Source organism: Dromaius novaehollandiae, chromosome 1 (assembly GCF_036370855.1).
Source record: "Dromaius novaehollandiae isolate bDroNov1 chromosome 1, bDroNov1.hap1, whole genome shotgun sequence".
Lineage (NCBI taxonomy): Eukaryota > Metazoa > Chordata > Aves > Casuariiformes > Dromaiidae > Dromaius > Dromaius novaehollandiae.
In genome coordinates, this window is record NC_088098.1 from 149231994 (window position 1) to 149248607 (window position 16614).

At 45.6% G+C, this 16614-nt stretch overlaps 1 protein-coding gene across 4 annotated transcripts in view; it reads left to right on the plus strand.

The window, feature by feature from the left end:
• Positions 1-5252: 5252 nt before the first annotated feature.
• The window catches only part of NPAS2 (neuronal PAS domain protein 2), a 105399-nt gene continuing 94037 nt past the window's right edge, over positions 5253-16614 (plus strand). For 2 of the 4 annotated variants that reach the window (XM_064502486.1, XM_064502494.1), the window contains exon 1: positions 5254-6481. In XM_064502486.1, coding sequence (XP_064358556.1) covers positions 6189-6481 — 293 coding nt within the window. In that variant the 5' untranslated portion in view covers positions 5254-6188. Of the gene's footprint in view, positions 6482-16614 lie in introns of all 4 variants that reach the window. The other 2 variants (XM_064502501.1, XM_064502496.1) reach the window with 2 other exon arrangements.

Below are 16614 nucleotides of genomic sequence, written 5' to 3' on the forward strand. Positions count from 1 at the left end.
TGCTGCTTTCTGCAGTTCAAGCAACACCAGTCAAAACATTGAAAGAGATTATGAAGAAATTATCCTGACTTGGATTTTTTAAGTCAAGATCAATGTCTTTTCAAAGCATGCTTTAGTTTGACTGTAAGTCACTTGACAAGATACACTGAGGGAAATTTCTTTGTTCTGGATTTCTTCAGGACCTCAAAATTAGTGGTCACAATAGTCACTTCTCATATGTAGGGGATGTATCAGATAAAATAACAAGAAATAACTAGGCACGTATGCTAGAAGCATCCTGGAACAAAATTTTCAGAGATTATATTTGAAAGTTAAGTGGTTACATTCAGGCTTACGTGTTCTCTTGTTATTGGTAATTGCTTGGTGCTTTGAAAAATCATAGGATGTTTAGATGACAGTGTTATATATGTAATGGCAGAGCCATATGCCCCTAAGTTTGAAGATTTTTATTATTATGTCTCTTATTTATTTAACTTTCACATTTAAATTTTCCATATTTTTACTAATGCAGGTTAAATATTTTGAGTTAAAAATAGTCACGAGAGCTGCATCAGAGTCAAAGAAAGTTAAGAAGAATTTGAAAAAGTGAGCATGTTGGTAAGTGGTAAAACAACCGGGTTGTTAGTGAGAACAATACTCAGAAAAAATGAGAGGAGGGAGTAGTTAACAAAGAATTTGAAAAACTATAGAGTCCTGAAAGTGAGGATGAGCTACAGGCCTAATCCATCTCCTACTGAAGTCAGCAGTGAGGGGGATCAGGCTGACGGTTGTAAGGAGAGAGGCAATGGTTTGCTACACCTTCCCACTGCTAATCCACAGCTTCTGAAAATAGGCGGGAGGTCCCTGTCATATCTGCCGGCAATTGAAATATTTGCATGGATCCATAGGGAGCGGGTCGTGCCAAAAAGTACTACCTGAGCCCCGCATTAATGCAGTTGTTTTTCTTAGTCAAGGTAAGGCTGCAGATGCTACATCTGTGTTCAGATTTCTCCCAGCCAGTCTTAATTCAAAGACTGTGGCACTATAACCCTTTATTATCCTCTGTTTCATTGTGATTTCCAGAGAAAAATAGCAGATCCTTTTCTCTAGGGTTTGAATTTGAACTTCTTTTTCTCTAACAGCTGTCAAAGCTAAACGAGTTCAATCAGCCTGATTTTGGATCCGAGCGTTTCTCACAGGTACTGCCAGGCCATTATTCCTTATTAACCAATGCAGTCCCACTGAAATGGGACTTCGCCACAGGACGTATTCCCATCCTGGCAGGAGCGCATGAAACGTCTCGTACGGGCCAAGAAGTCCACAGGAACAAAGGGCATTGTCAACCCGAGAATGAGAGGATCATCTCATCTTTCACACAGGAGGAACAATAATTTCCGCAGCCTTGAGCTTTGGCTCTTTGGGCTGCCACACACATGCAGTGCGCTCCGTGGCATTTGAATGCATATGTACAGCTCAGGCTCTAGAAGCACTGCGCTTCACAGGAAGGCTGTAAATGCCCAGCCACCAGACTGCAGGGCAAAGGTAGGCTTTAAGGCTTTCTTCACCCCCAGCAACAATTTCAGACATTCTAGACATGAAATCTATTCAACATTTAGTCACTCACTTTTTCAGCCCACGGCTTCGTCTTTTCTCCCCTTCTTGCATTAACCACTTAAAGAAAACCTACGAATCCTTGGTTCTGTAAGATGGAGAAATCAAACCTTCAGAGAGCTGGTATGCAAGACTATGTTCTTCTGTGAAAACCTTGGGAAAGGATAAATTTTTGCTTCAAAAGGGGTCGGACTAAAGAAAGGTCAAATCAACAAAGAGGCTCTTGTAATAACTGTGCAGAAAAACAAGACTCTGGCTTTCTAGCTGAACAGATCCTGAAGACCCATCACATATCCTACCCTAACTCTTGAGATAGCACCACTAAGATGCATTTGAAGTCCATTTCTCTCTGGCATCTCTCCACCTTTCCCTGATTCAGAGACTATGCTGCTGGTTGGTATGTACTCTCTCTCCCTCCCTCAGGAAGTTGTAAGCTGCGGATTGAAAAATAGTGCTGATCTCTAAAAAGTTTTCCTCTCTCCAGAAATTCTGCCAAAATTGGTTACAGAAGTGTTTTACACAAAGAAGCAGCTCCTCACAGCTGTCCACCCACTCCCGTGCTCACCTCCCCCCAGCCAGCCAGGCTAGAAAGCAGCACATTTCCCACTAGGAATTGCTCGTGCAACTACTTCAACTAACGGAAGCCCCTAGATTTATTTGACATGTATTTATCCTTGTTGCTGCCTTTTTTGATGTGGAAGGTAAGAAAGCAAGCAGCCTGAAGTCTGTCCTGTCCTTTAAATAATACAAGGGTAATATTAAAGAAGTTAATTCTTGTTCATCTCTTTCCTTAAATGAAAACTTAAGAGAGTATCTTTGTATTCGGTGTAAGCTGGTCTTCTCTTTGAGGATCTTTTATTCCTTTGGATCATCCCCCTCTCTTCCACAGTGCCATGACTTTTGAGACATTTTTGCCACTTACGTTACAGGATTATTATTTTGAGGGCCTCTTTTACATATGCACAAGTGCTAATCCAAATATAGGCTTTATTGGTTGCAAATTGCATTTTACTTCTCAGCAGCACAAGCTTGGGTCCATTAAATATTAAAAGTGTTCATATTGCACAGGTACCATCTATGCCCAACTACCAGGTTGTTGGTCGAGAGATGTTCACGGTAACTCCTGAGCTGAGGGTTACATCATGTGGTGGTGATGGCACTGCACAGTTCACATCCCTGGCAGTGAGGGAAAGCAAGCTGGCAGAGTTAAAGACAGTATGTCCAGACTGAAAGCGCAGCCAATTCCACATCCCTCCTATGCACTCTCCACAGTGGAGGTGGAGAGGTCCCCGGGGGACTGCTGTCACCTCCTGCTCTTTCTCTTGGTCCTCCACCCTGGGAGGCCCCTATCTTGTGGTTCCCGGCCCACTGAAACCACTGGTGTCTCATTGCTAGGCCATGAAGGTTGGCCAGCTTACTCTAGTCAAAAAAAAAAAAAGGGACTGCTGCTTCGGATCACAGACTCCTGATGTCTGAAAAGTAATTTACCAACATTTTGTGATTATAAAATGTTTTAAAATTTTAAAACTAAACGCTGGGCTCTTTTCCTTAATTTCTTATACGTGGCATTTAGTCCTTTGGGTAATTTCCAAACAAAACACAGCACTGATCGCGTTTAGTTATTTCCCATCGGTAACTGGTCTAGTAGGGAGTATGTGTGTTTTAAATGGTTAGTGTTTCACAGTGGAGCACAGGTATGTGCTGGGAAAACCCTGCCTCACGCTCAGCCAAAGTGCTGATTGTTGCCCTAATTAAAGTTTACAGTGGTAACCTAGGGAATGAATTAATAAACAAACCTTAACCAGTTTCACTTTTTCACTTGTGCATTGAAGTCATTATGAATTTACAGGGAAAACATTAAAGTAAGATGCAGGTATAATTTTGGATATATGCTCCTATGTCTCGCAGATTGCCTTTCTCAGCATGGTATTTTCCTTAAGGTACTTGTTTTTACAGTTTTTGAAAGTGTATGGGTGTTTTGGGGCAAGGTTTTGTTCTGTTTTCAGAAGCAGTGGAATATCAAATCAGGTGGTATATAATCACGGGAAGTCCCTCTTCTCTAACCTTACAAGGCTCGAAGCTCTTGTGCTATACTTCATTGCGCAACACAAGAAAAATACCTCAGAAAGAGAAATATCTTTTATTCCACTCCCCATGTATCTGATGGTTTATTCCCTCAGGCACTACTTGTTTGCCAAAGGATTGTTTAACCACTGTTTGACAGTTTCCAAATGGGAAAAAATGCTGGGTTTCATCCAAAGGAAGGGAGGAGCTGTTCAAAGTTTTGTATTTAATCTTGGTTAAAAGTAAACAATGTTACTCTTTCAACATTAGTCATGCCTGTTGTATAAAGTAAGGTGATGTAAAAGTGCTCAGCTAAAAGAACGCAACATTTTTCCATACTTTGTAATTATTAACATTTGCATTCAAGAATAAATCAAATCATATAACTAGCTAGATCTGCCGTCGGAGGGGGAACGCTGGGCATCACCATAGGATAACTGGGGTAGCTGCATACGCCGTATAGCTGTGGGATGCAGTAAGGCTCCTTTCTGGAGCCAGGTGGCTGGAGCAACCTTCAACCCACACACTGCGCCCACACACGCAGACTTGGTGTGGGCAGAGAGGTCTCTGCTGGCTATTATTTTACAAGGTTTAACGTGTCTTTAATAAGGCAGGAGGCAGAACGGACCGGGGGAGATGGGGAAATGGCCCCCACCACACCAACTTTGCTAGCACAGGTATGGCAGGACCTTCTGGTGGAGACACAGCTGGCACCAGCTGAAGTGGCTTTTTCCTCCGCAACAAATCACTGCTTTCCACAACAGATACAACCACCCTAAAAAGCACATACTCCAGGCTAGCGGGAGAACCCTTTGCAGGTGCAAGAGGCGCCTGCTCCGGGTGTTTCTCCGGCAGAGCAGTGGGGGTCTTTTGGCCCTGCGGACACAGAGCCAGGAGCCTGGGTGCGGGGCCCTGGGGCAGTGGCACTCAGTACGCGCAGGGGAAGTGAGTGGGGCCGCAGGCAAGCTGTGCCCCCGCGCCGCTGTCACCCTCCTGCCAGGGGACAGCCACCGGCCTTGCTCATTGCCCCGGGCACAGGGCAGCAGGACTGATTGCCCAGTGAGGCAAAAGCGAGCCCCAAAGTAAATGGCTCCAGCACATTTCCTTATCTTTCACTGGCTACTTTTCAGGAGGAGTATTAGGCAAAAAATAATGCAAAGTGGGGAATAAAAAGAATGACCTACTTTGCAAAAAAAAAAAAAAAAAAAAAAAAAAAAAAAAAAAAAAAAGGAAAGCACTCTGTCAAGGTTTTGCTCTAATTGCCGGCGTGGCGTTGCGTAACCAAGCCGGGAGTTACTGCCCGTGCCCGCCGAGGCCGGGAGCCTGCCCCGGGGCAACGCGGTGCTGCGGTTCCCGCGGCTACCGGCGGCGGGGGCGCGGGCACGGGCACGGGCCGCCCTCGGGTCGCCCCTGCGCCGGCTGGGTCTGCCTGCTGGGGGGAGCGCCGCAGTCCGCCGGGGAAGCCGTGCCGCCTGGGCCGGGGGGGCCGGGGGTCCGGGCGCCGGCGGCGGGGCACCTGGCGCAGCCCTGCCCGGCGGGGCGGGCGGCAGCGGGGCCGATTCGGGTCGCGGCGGCTCCCGGGGACAAGCTGTAGGGGCGGCCGGCGGGGAGCGGGCTCTAGCCATATGCAAATGCCGGCACGCCGGGGTTTGCTCGAGGCGTTGCGAAACCATCCTTGATTTCGGGCTGGGTTTTGATTGAGGATTTTTTTTTCCCCTGCTTCCCATTTCGTTCTCTTTCCAGCTTCTCCTTTTCTTGGATCCTCGCCTGTCTCCTCCCACAGAACGAGTGCGAGAGAGAGAAAAAAAAAGGTCACGTATGTTTGGAAAAATATGTAGGTCAGTGGAACATTCCCTGCACTTGTGCAAACGGAGACGGGGAGGCAGAGCTCCTCTGCAGCCCTTTCGCTACCCACCTCCCCAGCCCGTCCCTCCCCGCAGCCCGCCGCTCTCCAAAGAGGGGAGGGGGCGCGTAGTCAGCGGGTTCCCTTTTCCCCCCTCCCTGACCCATTTTGCACACAGGCTCCGGGTTTGGGCTCCCCCCCCACCCCTTCCTTCCCCGGGAGAGAGCGAGCGGCAGAGGAAGCCGGCGCGGGCGAGCGCGGTCCTTGCGCGCCGCCGCCGCCGCCAGCCCCGGGGCCGCGGCTCCCCACGGGCGCGGGGCGCCCCCCCCGCGCCACCGACCGAGGGCGCGGGGCGGCAGCCCGCCGGCGAGGAGGAGGAGGAGGAGGAGGACGGCGATGAAGGACCCGCGGAGAGGATGCCCCCGCCTCGCCCGAGGGGCTCCAACTTTGCGGACAACTATCGGCCCCGCAGCCCCCGCGCCCGCCCTGCCCCTCCCGGCCGCGCATTTAACTTAATGCACCAGCGGGAGCCCGAGCCAGCAGCCCCCCCGGCCCCCGGCCTCCTCCCCCCCCCGCAGCAGCCCGGGCTCCCGGCGGCCTCCCGCTGCCGGCGGAGCCCCTGGCCCCGGCGCGCGTGGGTCCCGCGGCGCCCGGGCAGGCGGCAGCGCGGCATGCGGCGGCCCCGCGCACCATGAGACACGGCAGCGGCACCGGCGGCAGGCAGGCGGCGGCGGGCAGCGTCCCCGGCTCGGCGGCTGCGAGGAAGAGTTTGCCGGCTCCCGAGCCCGGCCTCCTGCGCGCCTGGAGCAGTGGCGGCCGCTGCCGCAGCGGCACCGGCAGGCACCGGAAAAGCGGCGGCATCCAGCCCGGCACCGGCACCGGCACCGGCACCGGCGGCGCCCAGGTGGCCACCGCGGACAGCAGCAGCAGCGGCGGCGGCGGCTGGGGCTTCCCCGCCGCGCTCCCGCAGCACCGGCCCCCCAGGTAACGCGCGGCCCTGCGCTGGCCCCGCGGCGCCCCCTCGCCGCGTCCACCCGCGGCGCCCACGCGCCGCGCTCCCCCCACCACCCGGCGGGCTCCCCGCGTGGGGGGCGCCCCTCTCCGCGGCAGGGCGGCGCTGCCAGCGGGGTGGCAGCGCGGCCGGCGGCGCGGGCAAGTTTCCGCGTGGCCCGCGCGGGGGGCAGCCGGTCCCCGTGGGGACGGGCCGTGGGGGAGACCTGCTGCAGCGGGGCTGGCCCGCCGGCTCGGGAAGACGAAATGCCTCTGGGCCCCATCTGGTGTTGGTGCAGTCCGCAGCTCGCTGCCGGCGCGGGCTCGTTTCGCCTAGGCTGCACGGGGGCTGGGGAGCGACCTGGCAGGGCTCAGTGGAGGAAAACTTCCAGCCAGAGCAATGGTATTTTCGGGTGGGGGAAGGTTCCCGGTGGGACCAGAGGTTGTGTCATTTGCTGCAGGAGCCCTGCTGCTGAAACCATGTGTCAGGCTCCTGCTTGTTTTCCTTTCGTGTGCAGCACAGGGGGGAGATGTTAAATACGCTGCTGAGCGGCGACGCAGCACGTCTTTCTTGAGGAGTTGTGCGGTGGGGCTTTCCTGCATGGTCACCGGCGTGATTTGGCAATTAGCAAGCATGCTCGTCCGTAAACTTTACTGGGTACTCCTTAACTGTCTGCAAGATAGCAGTTTACTTTCACTCAAGTGACTCAGAGATAATTAGCGGTTATAAGCATCACAGCCAGCAGAGGAACTTTAATCTTTCCATGGTGCTAAATCTCCAGAAGGGCTGTGGGATTCCCCCAGATGAGCAGGGCCAACGTGAGCTTTCGGTGCGCACTCAACAAGTGGCTGGATCCTGAAGTGGAAAATTCTCCCTCTCTTCCCCCCCGCCGTTTGAAATGTTAATTTGTATCCCACCGTGGTTCGACTTGGTCTGGTGATACTAAATAATTAGTGTTCACAGTTTCTAGACGGAGCTAGCTCATCCGCTGATCCGTGTCTGATTCTGAAAGCTGTCGGCTGGCGAAGGGCCCAATCCTGCATACATTTCTGTAAATGAATATTGACACGGAGTTGCTCTGCAGGGATGGCCTGGAAACAGGAATCTTCGGAGAACGTAATTGCCAAGCTATACACTATCTCCATTGAGGATGTGTGAATTAAGTTTTTTCCAAACCAGGTATCTGACACCAGGGTGATTCCCCAAGCCAGCAACATTTCTATGCCCTACTCCAAACCATGCAAACAGTAGACTTGCCTAAAAGTACTTTGCCTCATGAATAAAGGTGCTACTCTGCATGTGTGCAGGGTTGAACCCACACACTGTACTTCACAGAATTATGACTAATGCCCCATTTTCTAGCCCAGGGTGTGCAAGAACACTTGACTTCGTTTCACTTGGAGTAAAAATTGTTATTTTATCATAGGCAGCAATATTGTCCACAGTTAAGCTTATTCAGTACTTCTCCAATATAATGCTCTGCTTTCAGGTGCTTATACATCTGCTAAGCTTGAAACTAGGCTGACATTTTCCAGTTTGAGTATTTGCTGAAGACAGAATCTCTTTGGGAAGTTTCAGATAAAATGGTTCAGCTATTGCTGAGATCGTGGTTAGAGGAAAATATATTCTCTGGCCACGTAACTGCTATAGATGGCTTAAATGTACATCATCTTGCATTAGGAGACCTTAATCTTTATTTTTCTGTTAATTTGCATTTTTGAGAGGTGTTGAAAAACACTTTCATTGAGGCTGTTGAGTTCTTCTGTCTTTGCGTCTTGGAGCAGGCAAAAGATACTTCGCTTGGGATCAGCCTTATGACAGGGGTGTGCCTCCTGTTGGGCCTATGAAGATTCGTCTTGGTCATCATCTTGTTACAAAGCTCAGGTTGCACTTTGTCGCTGCAGGGATGTTAAGGGCTTGGCCATTGCAGTCGCTGAAGACGCTGTCAGTTTGGAGCAACGCCCCGGCGTGGTTATGCACCAAGTGACTGCTTATCCTTCTGGAAAGAACGAGATGCTCCAGTCTGTGGCTGAAGGCCTGAGTGGACTTTCACTGCCACTTATTCTTCTCAGATGTTCCTGCTGTGCAGAGCACCACAAGGAGGGAGCGTGAAGGCTTTATTGGCAGGGTGTGCCTGCTGTCAGTTAGGCAGGGTGGAGAAGGAGGAAGAAACAGCTTGATTCAAATGCACTGGGGCAAGAAATGGTGGGACCGGAAGGGAGGAGGAGTGGCTTTGGTGTTGGGGACAGTGAAGAGCAGGGACCTAAAATTAAGTTAGAGGGCTTGATGGGGCCAGAAGATGATAAGCCTTGGAAACAAGGTGCATGGGAAGGGCTGGAACTGGTGACAGAGGTGGAAAACCCAGACCAAGAGAAGGAATGTTGATAAAGGTAGAAAAAGGCAATGAGAGACTTGCGGTGGGCAGTGAGAGACTTGGGACATATCTGATCCCACAAGAGCAGTGGTTTCCACTCTTTCTATAATCAGGTCTCGGTACTACTGCTTTTTCATCTTTCCCATCCTCCTCACACTGTCTGCCATGTTCTCCTGCCCCTGCTTTCGCTTCTTCCCCTGTCCTTGCTCCCCTCACAGAAGGTGTTGCCAACTCCTTGCTGTGAGGAGAAGCTCCAGTCATGGTGCAGGACCTTGGCCCTGGAAAGGGCCGAGGCACAACTCAGGCTGCTGTTCTCCCTCCACCTGGAGCCCTTGCTGCTGCTGCAGTATGGCAGTGCCAGCTCCATCACGGTGCCCAGACTCAGGAGTTGCGCCAAGGCCATTAGTTTGCTCTCCACCTTATTCTGTACTCCACCTCTGAGACCAGTCAGGCAGTGCCCTGAGGAGCAAGGCCAGTGGTCCTGTGGCTCAGGCCTTCAACGTGGTGTGTGTCCACCTTGTTCTAGCGCTGTGTTTGTCACAGAGAGGATAATAACTTTTTATTAAGTTAAGTTTCATGGTAGGTTTTTATGCTGCGGATCTAAAGGGCTCAACCCAGTCGATGGCTCCTGCAGTAGACTAATGTGGGTTTTTTCCACTTTTTAAACTGGAAAAGGAATTTTACTTCACAGTATATTAACAATAAAGCAAAATAGTAAAGTTCTTTGGAAAAAAAGTAGTGTATAATCCTGCAACTGATGTTGCATCATGACCCCTTTGTTTAAGGTAGGTAAATTAAGATTGCATTTCCCAATAACTGATGGTTTCAACGTGTAGTTTTAGTATTCTTTAAGGGTAGGACATTTTGCACAACAAAGATAATGATTTCTATAGTCATTGCCCATTTTCAACCCTAAGTTTTGAGCAATCAGATTACTAATATTGCTATACAGTTGATAATCAATAAATAAAAAAAATTAAAATGACAGTAGAATGTGTACTTTACTGCATGCTTTGTTGCTTTTTTTCTCTTTGTGAGCTGGACAATATAGAGTTTAAGTAATTTTGTTCCATTTGTGTTTAGAGTTTTGCTTTTGGGCTCTTAGAGCAGATGCGCTTGAGCTGCAGATTTTGTAGGGAAATCATTATCTGTATGAAAACCAGTCATCTTCATAGATTTGGCTTAGCCTTCTGTTGATCCTTGATCTTATTAAAACTTGTGTTTGAAAAACTAGGCTGAGACCATGCAAATACTTATATCTTAACTAACTTTATTCAGGCTGGAAGTTTAAAAGAAGTCAGCATTGGCTGACTTTTGAAAGATTCGTCATAAGGCAGATTATTGAAGTTTGGAAAGGAAACACCGTGTAGTACAATTCAAGAAGAATGTAGAGGTGGTGGATTTGTTTATGTAAGGGTACTTTTGGTATTTCACAGCTTTATTTGTAGGGACTAAGGTCAATACCAATCGTTGTGATCTGCTATGGGCCATATAGGTGTCATAAAAGGTGTCTTGCCAGCTGAAGCCATAAATGCAAGAGTTGCAGGGCAGGAAAAAGAAAGCAGGTGAGAAGGTATGTGATCAGGAAGGTAGTGCTCTGAGTAGTCAGCTGAGAAATTTCAGACGTGGCTCACTCTCTGCTCCTTGCATTTATCTTGTGGTGGCTTGGGCATCTCTGCAGATTAGGCAGAGGGTTTTGGGGGGCCATAGCTTTCTTGCACTTGTACACATAATGTCTGTATACATTTGAGAGAGGAGGAAGTGCCATTTTTATGTTTCTTTTCTTACATTTCTTCCCCATTATGGCAAACTGTGAAGCACAACTCAATCAAAATGTTTGGCTTAATATCACTTTGATAAAGACACTTCTGTTCCTTTTTCCAAGGACCATGGCAGAGGGCAATGTTTCTCACATGCTGCCTGCCACATGTGGGAGGAATATCCTTACGTATCTCCAGAGCTAGTCCTAGTTTAGCATCAATCTGAAAATTCACCTGTGGCTTCAGAAAAATAAAACCCTCACAACAAGTTAGGTCACCCCTGAGCTTGGACCTCTGTCACTAGTAACTAGTATTGCCATGTGCTTTTCCCTGTACCCTGTCAGTACCTGCCTGCTATTTCTTATCCTGTGCTTAGATTGCAAGCTCTTTGAGGCAATGCCATCTTTTTTTTTTTCCCCCCCCTCTCTCTCTGCACTTTCATGGCAGGTAGCATGACCAGCTCCATGCTGGGAGCTCCAAGATGCCAAACTAAGAACAATCAAGTAATGGTAAATGATGGGGACAAGGAGGTTATCTCACCTTCTTCTGCTTGGTCATAAGTCTGCATGAAGCAGGTGGTGTTTTACTGGCCTGATTATAACAGAAGACATTTTTGATCCATTTTACCACTATTCTTAGGGACATCTTTGTGCATAAAATAGAAATTTTATAATCAAGTGATATGGAAAAATATCTAAAAGATGTGCATGTGTGTTTGATTGGAATGGAAATTTGGAAGTTCAAGTATGAAACCTGAACTTATTTCAAAACATGCATGACAGAGCATCATCTACTGGTGCGCTTCAACCACCTTTTCTCTTTGAATATCTTCATGTCAAATGAATGTAATATGAAAGTCAGGCTGAAAGTTAATAAAAGAAAATACATGTTACCTGAAGCAAAATAATGGAGATTCATTGCCACAAGTCACTGAAGCTGCTGAAAGTTAGACATAATCTTCCGTAGACAACTTTGTGAAAAAATCAATGCAATGCTCAGATGTGACTGGGAAACAAGCAAACAAACAAATAGAACATTAGGGTTTATTAGGAAAAGAATGGAATGGGAAATAATAAAAAAGAATCTCATTATTTCATTGTATAAATTATGGTGTGCCCACTTCCTGAATACTGTATATAGTTAATCCCCCCAGCTCAGAAAGAGTATAATGATGAGGGAAGAGATTCATAGAGAGGCAGCACCGGTGATCAGAGGAGCAGAACAGCTTCTGCATGAGTAGTGACAAAGCTGATAAAGAGATGACTAAGGGGCGATACAGCAGAAATCTGTAAAATCATGCGCAGCGTGGAGAAGGCAAACTGGGAATGACTGTTCACTGCTTCTTCCAGTGCCAGCAGTGGAGGGCATCACATGAAGCTGGCAGCTGGCTAGGTTAAAACCAAAGGAGGTGGCTCTTCACGTAGCAAAGTCAGGCTGTCGAGCTCCTCACCACAGGATGTGGATGCTAAAATGTTACATCAGCTAATGAGGTGACTGGGTGAGTTCATAGAAGAGAAATCCATCAAGGGCTATTAAATACAAAACCACCGCCTCTGGCTTAGGAAGTTTGGGGCTGCAAATTCTTGGAACCTCAGTGAGTGTCCTGAGGTAGGAGTCCCTTCTTCTCACCCTTGTTCCTTGGCACCCGTGTCCAGCCACAGCTGAGGTGGGCTGCTGAGCTAGGTGGACCTGGCTCCAGAAACAGCTAAATGAAGTATTTCTTCTAAAGGAGGTGAGCCAGGGCCTGGCTCCTGTTTGGCTCTCAAAGCCGAGTGGCTCTAAGTGGCTTGAACCTTCCCCAATTCAGGCCCACCCCCTTTATGGCACATTTGTAGTGGAGAGAGCTAGTTTGAGGGAACTAGCTGAAGTGCTCCCGAGGAGAGCACTTTTCCAGTGCTTACGCAGCACTGGAAAAAGCAGCGTGCAGTGCTCAAGCTCCCTCCCTGGTCTGCTATTATTTAGCTGTACAGATGTGCCAAGGATAGACACTTGTCTCCTTGGGTTCAAGCAGGTTCAGAAAGCAATTACATTCACGGCAGCAATCCCACCAACAGAGGTTGAATACCAAGATACAATGCCTGGCTGAAGACATCTCCACTGGGAGTCTGTAATATTGTTACAAGCCTCCACTGTTTGCAGGGTCTTCCTAAGCATTTCCTACTGCCCGATGCCAGAGAGGATTTGGGGCAAGATGGCCATTTTGCCTGACCTAGGGTTGCTGTTGTCACAGTTTTATCTATCTATATGAGGCGAGGCTTTGAAAGTCTGAACTGTGTGTGTGAGGATGTGTTGGAAAGTAATTTTGTTCACTTCTCCACTTGACTGCTCATTAAAACAATAATATTATGTAGACTACCGTATAATAAACAGAGAAGCTGCTCAATAATTTGAAAGGCAGATTTTAAAGCCCTACATCTTGATCGCTTTGGCTTTTCTAAACCAAAGACTGTGCATACTCTTCACTTAAGCAATGGTCAGAAGGTAATATATTCAAGTGTAATGCATGCTGATAATATTTGCTAGCTTTTAGATGAGGTCTATTTATATTAAAATAACAACAACAATCCAAACCCCAGCAATACGTAAGCACTTATGATCATTTGTTAACATTGCGATATGCTTCCTGGTAAAAGCTCAGATATGGCACTTAACTGAACTAACAAATGCCTACATATATTTTAGGAGTACCTTATGTAACAAAATGGCAGGCCCGTAAACTGTGCGTTAGAGTGATGTTGCATAAGCAGCCTGGGGAAAAACAGGAGCTCCAAGAGCACTCCTAAGTTTGTTGTTCTTGTTTGATCTCATTTAACATTATTTAATAAGTGATATTAACTTCTCTCCTCAAGAGTTATCGTGGAGCAGTGATACTGATTTCATTTCACAAACGAATCTCACTTTTTAAAAACATCCTCAAAGTTTTCAGTCAGTGGAGCAGTCTAATGTTCTGATAGACTTGAATGTTCTGTAATCGGCACTCAATAAAGTTAAAAATACAAACACATTAAAAACAAAACCTTCAGCTAGAAAATACTTATTTTTCATTTCAGGTTCTAACTTGGTAACCATTGTTAAAGGTTCATCACTATGATTTGTTCTGCCTTGGGAAAACACAATTTATTATTCAAGTACTGTATTTCTTTTTCTTTAAAAATGAACAAGAAATTTCAATCATTGGGAAGAGAACCAGAACAAGAAAATCACAATTAACTTCAACAGGTTTGCAAATTGCAATGAATTTTTTTAATCATAAAAATGTCAGTCCTCTAAAAAATAATAATTAGGTTTGATTATTTTTTATTATTTTGTTATTAATGAGTTGACCAGATTGTTTGTCCCTTGATTCACTCTCTCAGGCTACTGTGATATTTTTTAGCTGGCGAGCTCTTTAAGGAGGAAGCTCCCACCTGTACTCTCTAAATCAACAGGTGGATGTAACTGACTGTGAGAAACCTGAAACTGGTTATCTGATTCAGTCAACAGCTGAATGAATCCAACTTTGACCATGCCCTAGACTTATTGGTTTGGGTAGATCTACTCTCATTAATATGTCATGGAGAATTGACAGAATATTATGTGTATTATGCGTAAGAATGGTATTCTTGCAAAATCTCACAGATAATAAATATTATTGCTTTATGCAATGTGATCAACTGGAGACAGGATACTTTTCTGCTATTCATGTTTCTCATTCAAAATATCTGCCTTGGTTTCTTTAGTGATAATTCTACAGATTTCACTTGCAGTATTCTGTCTGTTTCTGATTTTGACATCTAAAGCAGTAAAAGGTTTTAAATTGAAGCCTTTGCATTTGACATACCCACATTCCAATTATACTTCCAGTGAGAGTTCCTTTAATTTGTGATTTATAAAGGGAAAAACTGTTATATGGTTTCTACATGGACCATTAAGGACACTATTTAGCTAGGCAGAGTCTTCATCCTATTCATCAGATAAGCATCTAGCTTTTTGATTTTGCTTTATCTTTGGTTAGCAAGGTGAAAAGAATATGTTTTTCTTCAATGTAGTTATCTTATGTTTCATTTTCAATATATTAATACAGTTTTTGTGAAAGATATTTTCTCAGTCTTCCTGCCTGAAAACAGCCCAATCAGACACTAGGTCTGTGAACCATATGGGCGCATTTCCAACAATTTTAGCAAGAGCAATACAGATACAAATAAATAGGTCACTCAAATTCATTGTTGTACTTATAATTTTTTTTGGAAGATGGACTGTAGAATCTTGTTTGTTTTCTGGGATGCCGCTGGAGTCAATGGAAACTTAGCTTGAATAATGCTGGACCTTTAATTTGATTATTTGCAAGGTAGCATGAGTCAGTTTTTTCATCTTTTCTCTTTCTTTCCAGCACAAAGGGCCTTATTGTCAGCTGATGCACACTGGTGTAACCCAGCTGGTTGTAGCAATTACATTTATACTGCCTGGCCCCTAATATCCATATCTCTTCAAAAATGCAGAGTCTTTTTCAACAACAGAGTATCTTGCTATAGCTTGCTGTTATTCAAGTATTGGAAATAAAGCTGCATTTGGTGCCTATCCTGCAGTCCTCATTAAGGCAAAACTCCCACTGAAATCAAGGAGAGTTTGGCCTGACAAAGAATTACTGGCTTGAGCTTTTGAAAGGTCTAAACTTTCGCTGGCACTTTCTGGTTTTTTTTGTTTTTGTTTTTCTTTTTATCTCACCTTTTACTTCAACTGTTCCTTCTACTTCTTTATATATAAACTATATTTTTTTTATCAATAGCTTTCTTCGCTTGGATCTTTTTTATTTTTACTTCAGTCAATACTTATGACCTCCTACCTGACACCTTTCCATCTCCTCCTTTCTTCTCTCCTTTTATTATCTCTCTCCCTCTTTCAGTTTTCCTTCTGTTATCACCACCATCAGTCACTGACTATAGTACTGTAAAAAGTTGAAATACATGATGCAAACATCAAGGAATTTCATTTAGCTTGTTTAGGCCTCTTCTGTGTATAGCAGCCTATATTCAGGTTCCTGCCTTAGGGCAAAGCAGCGGTGTATAACATCAGTGATTTAGGCAGAGATTTATTTGTACAATATTCCTCTCTGTAATCTTTACTCCTGTACTGGACAGGATCTTAAAAGTTCCTCTGAGGTATTTGCTCAGAGTTTTAGCAGTAAATTGAGTTTTGAAATGATAAAATAAATATTTGGCAAAGTATTACATTCAGAAAAAAATACTTCCGGATTTTAAAGTGTGGATAAGAGGGGGTCTGTTGATGGAGACAAAGCCTGAGGCAGAAAATCTCAAAAAAGATGTGTTTTATTGAAAATCTTTCCACAGGGTAATGGTACGAGCTGAGATTACATATATAACCCCTCTGTGCATCACTTTTCTGGTCTATAAACGGGGGGGCATTTTACAGAGTGCTGTAGGCAATGATCAATTCTGAGTGACATTTGTACCCAGATATTTGAGTGGGGCACCAGCAGAAAGTGGTTTGAAAGTGTAAAGCATTGTTATTTTCTTGCAAGTTTGACTGAAATTCAAATTCTTTTCCAGAACACCTAATTTGTGCTTGTGAAATAAATAGTAAGTGTATACCTTCTTAATATACAGCATAGAATTTCAAAATAATGTCATCAGCTTACAGTTTCTTAGCATCTGGCTCCCTGCAGACACATTTCTTAAAGTGAGGGGCATACCATTACACTTGCATATTCTTCCTTAAATAAGCAACCGCATTTTCTGTTATTGTAATGGTTACAAACAATTTTTCACGGTGTCTAACTTCCTGTTACTCTGGCAAAACTAAAATACAACAATGTAAAAATGTACTAGCGGTTTGCTACTCTGGTTAATGAAAAGTTGGTGATTATGCTTTATAAGGAGTGAGTAAAAGTTCTTCTATGTAAATTTTACCTTTTCATGCAAAAGTTAAAAGAGATGTCTTAAAGAATTTCTGTAAAAGTGCTGAAAAATGTGGGTTAAATTCATTTGAAATCTAG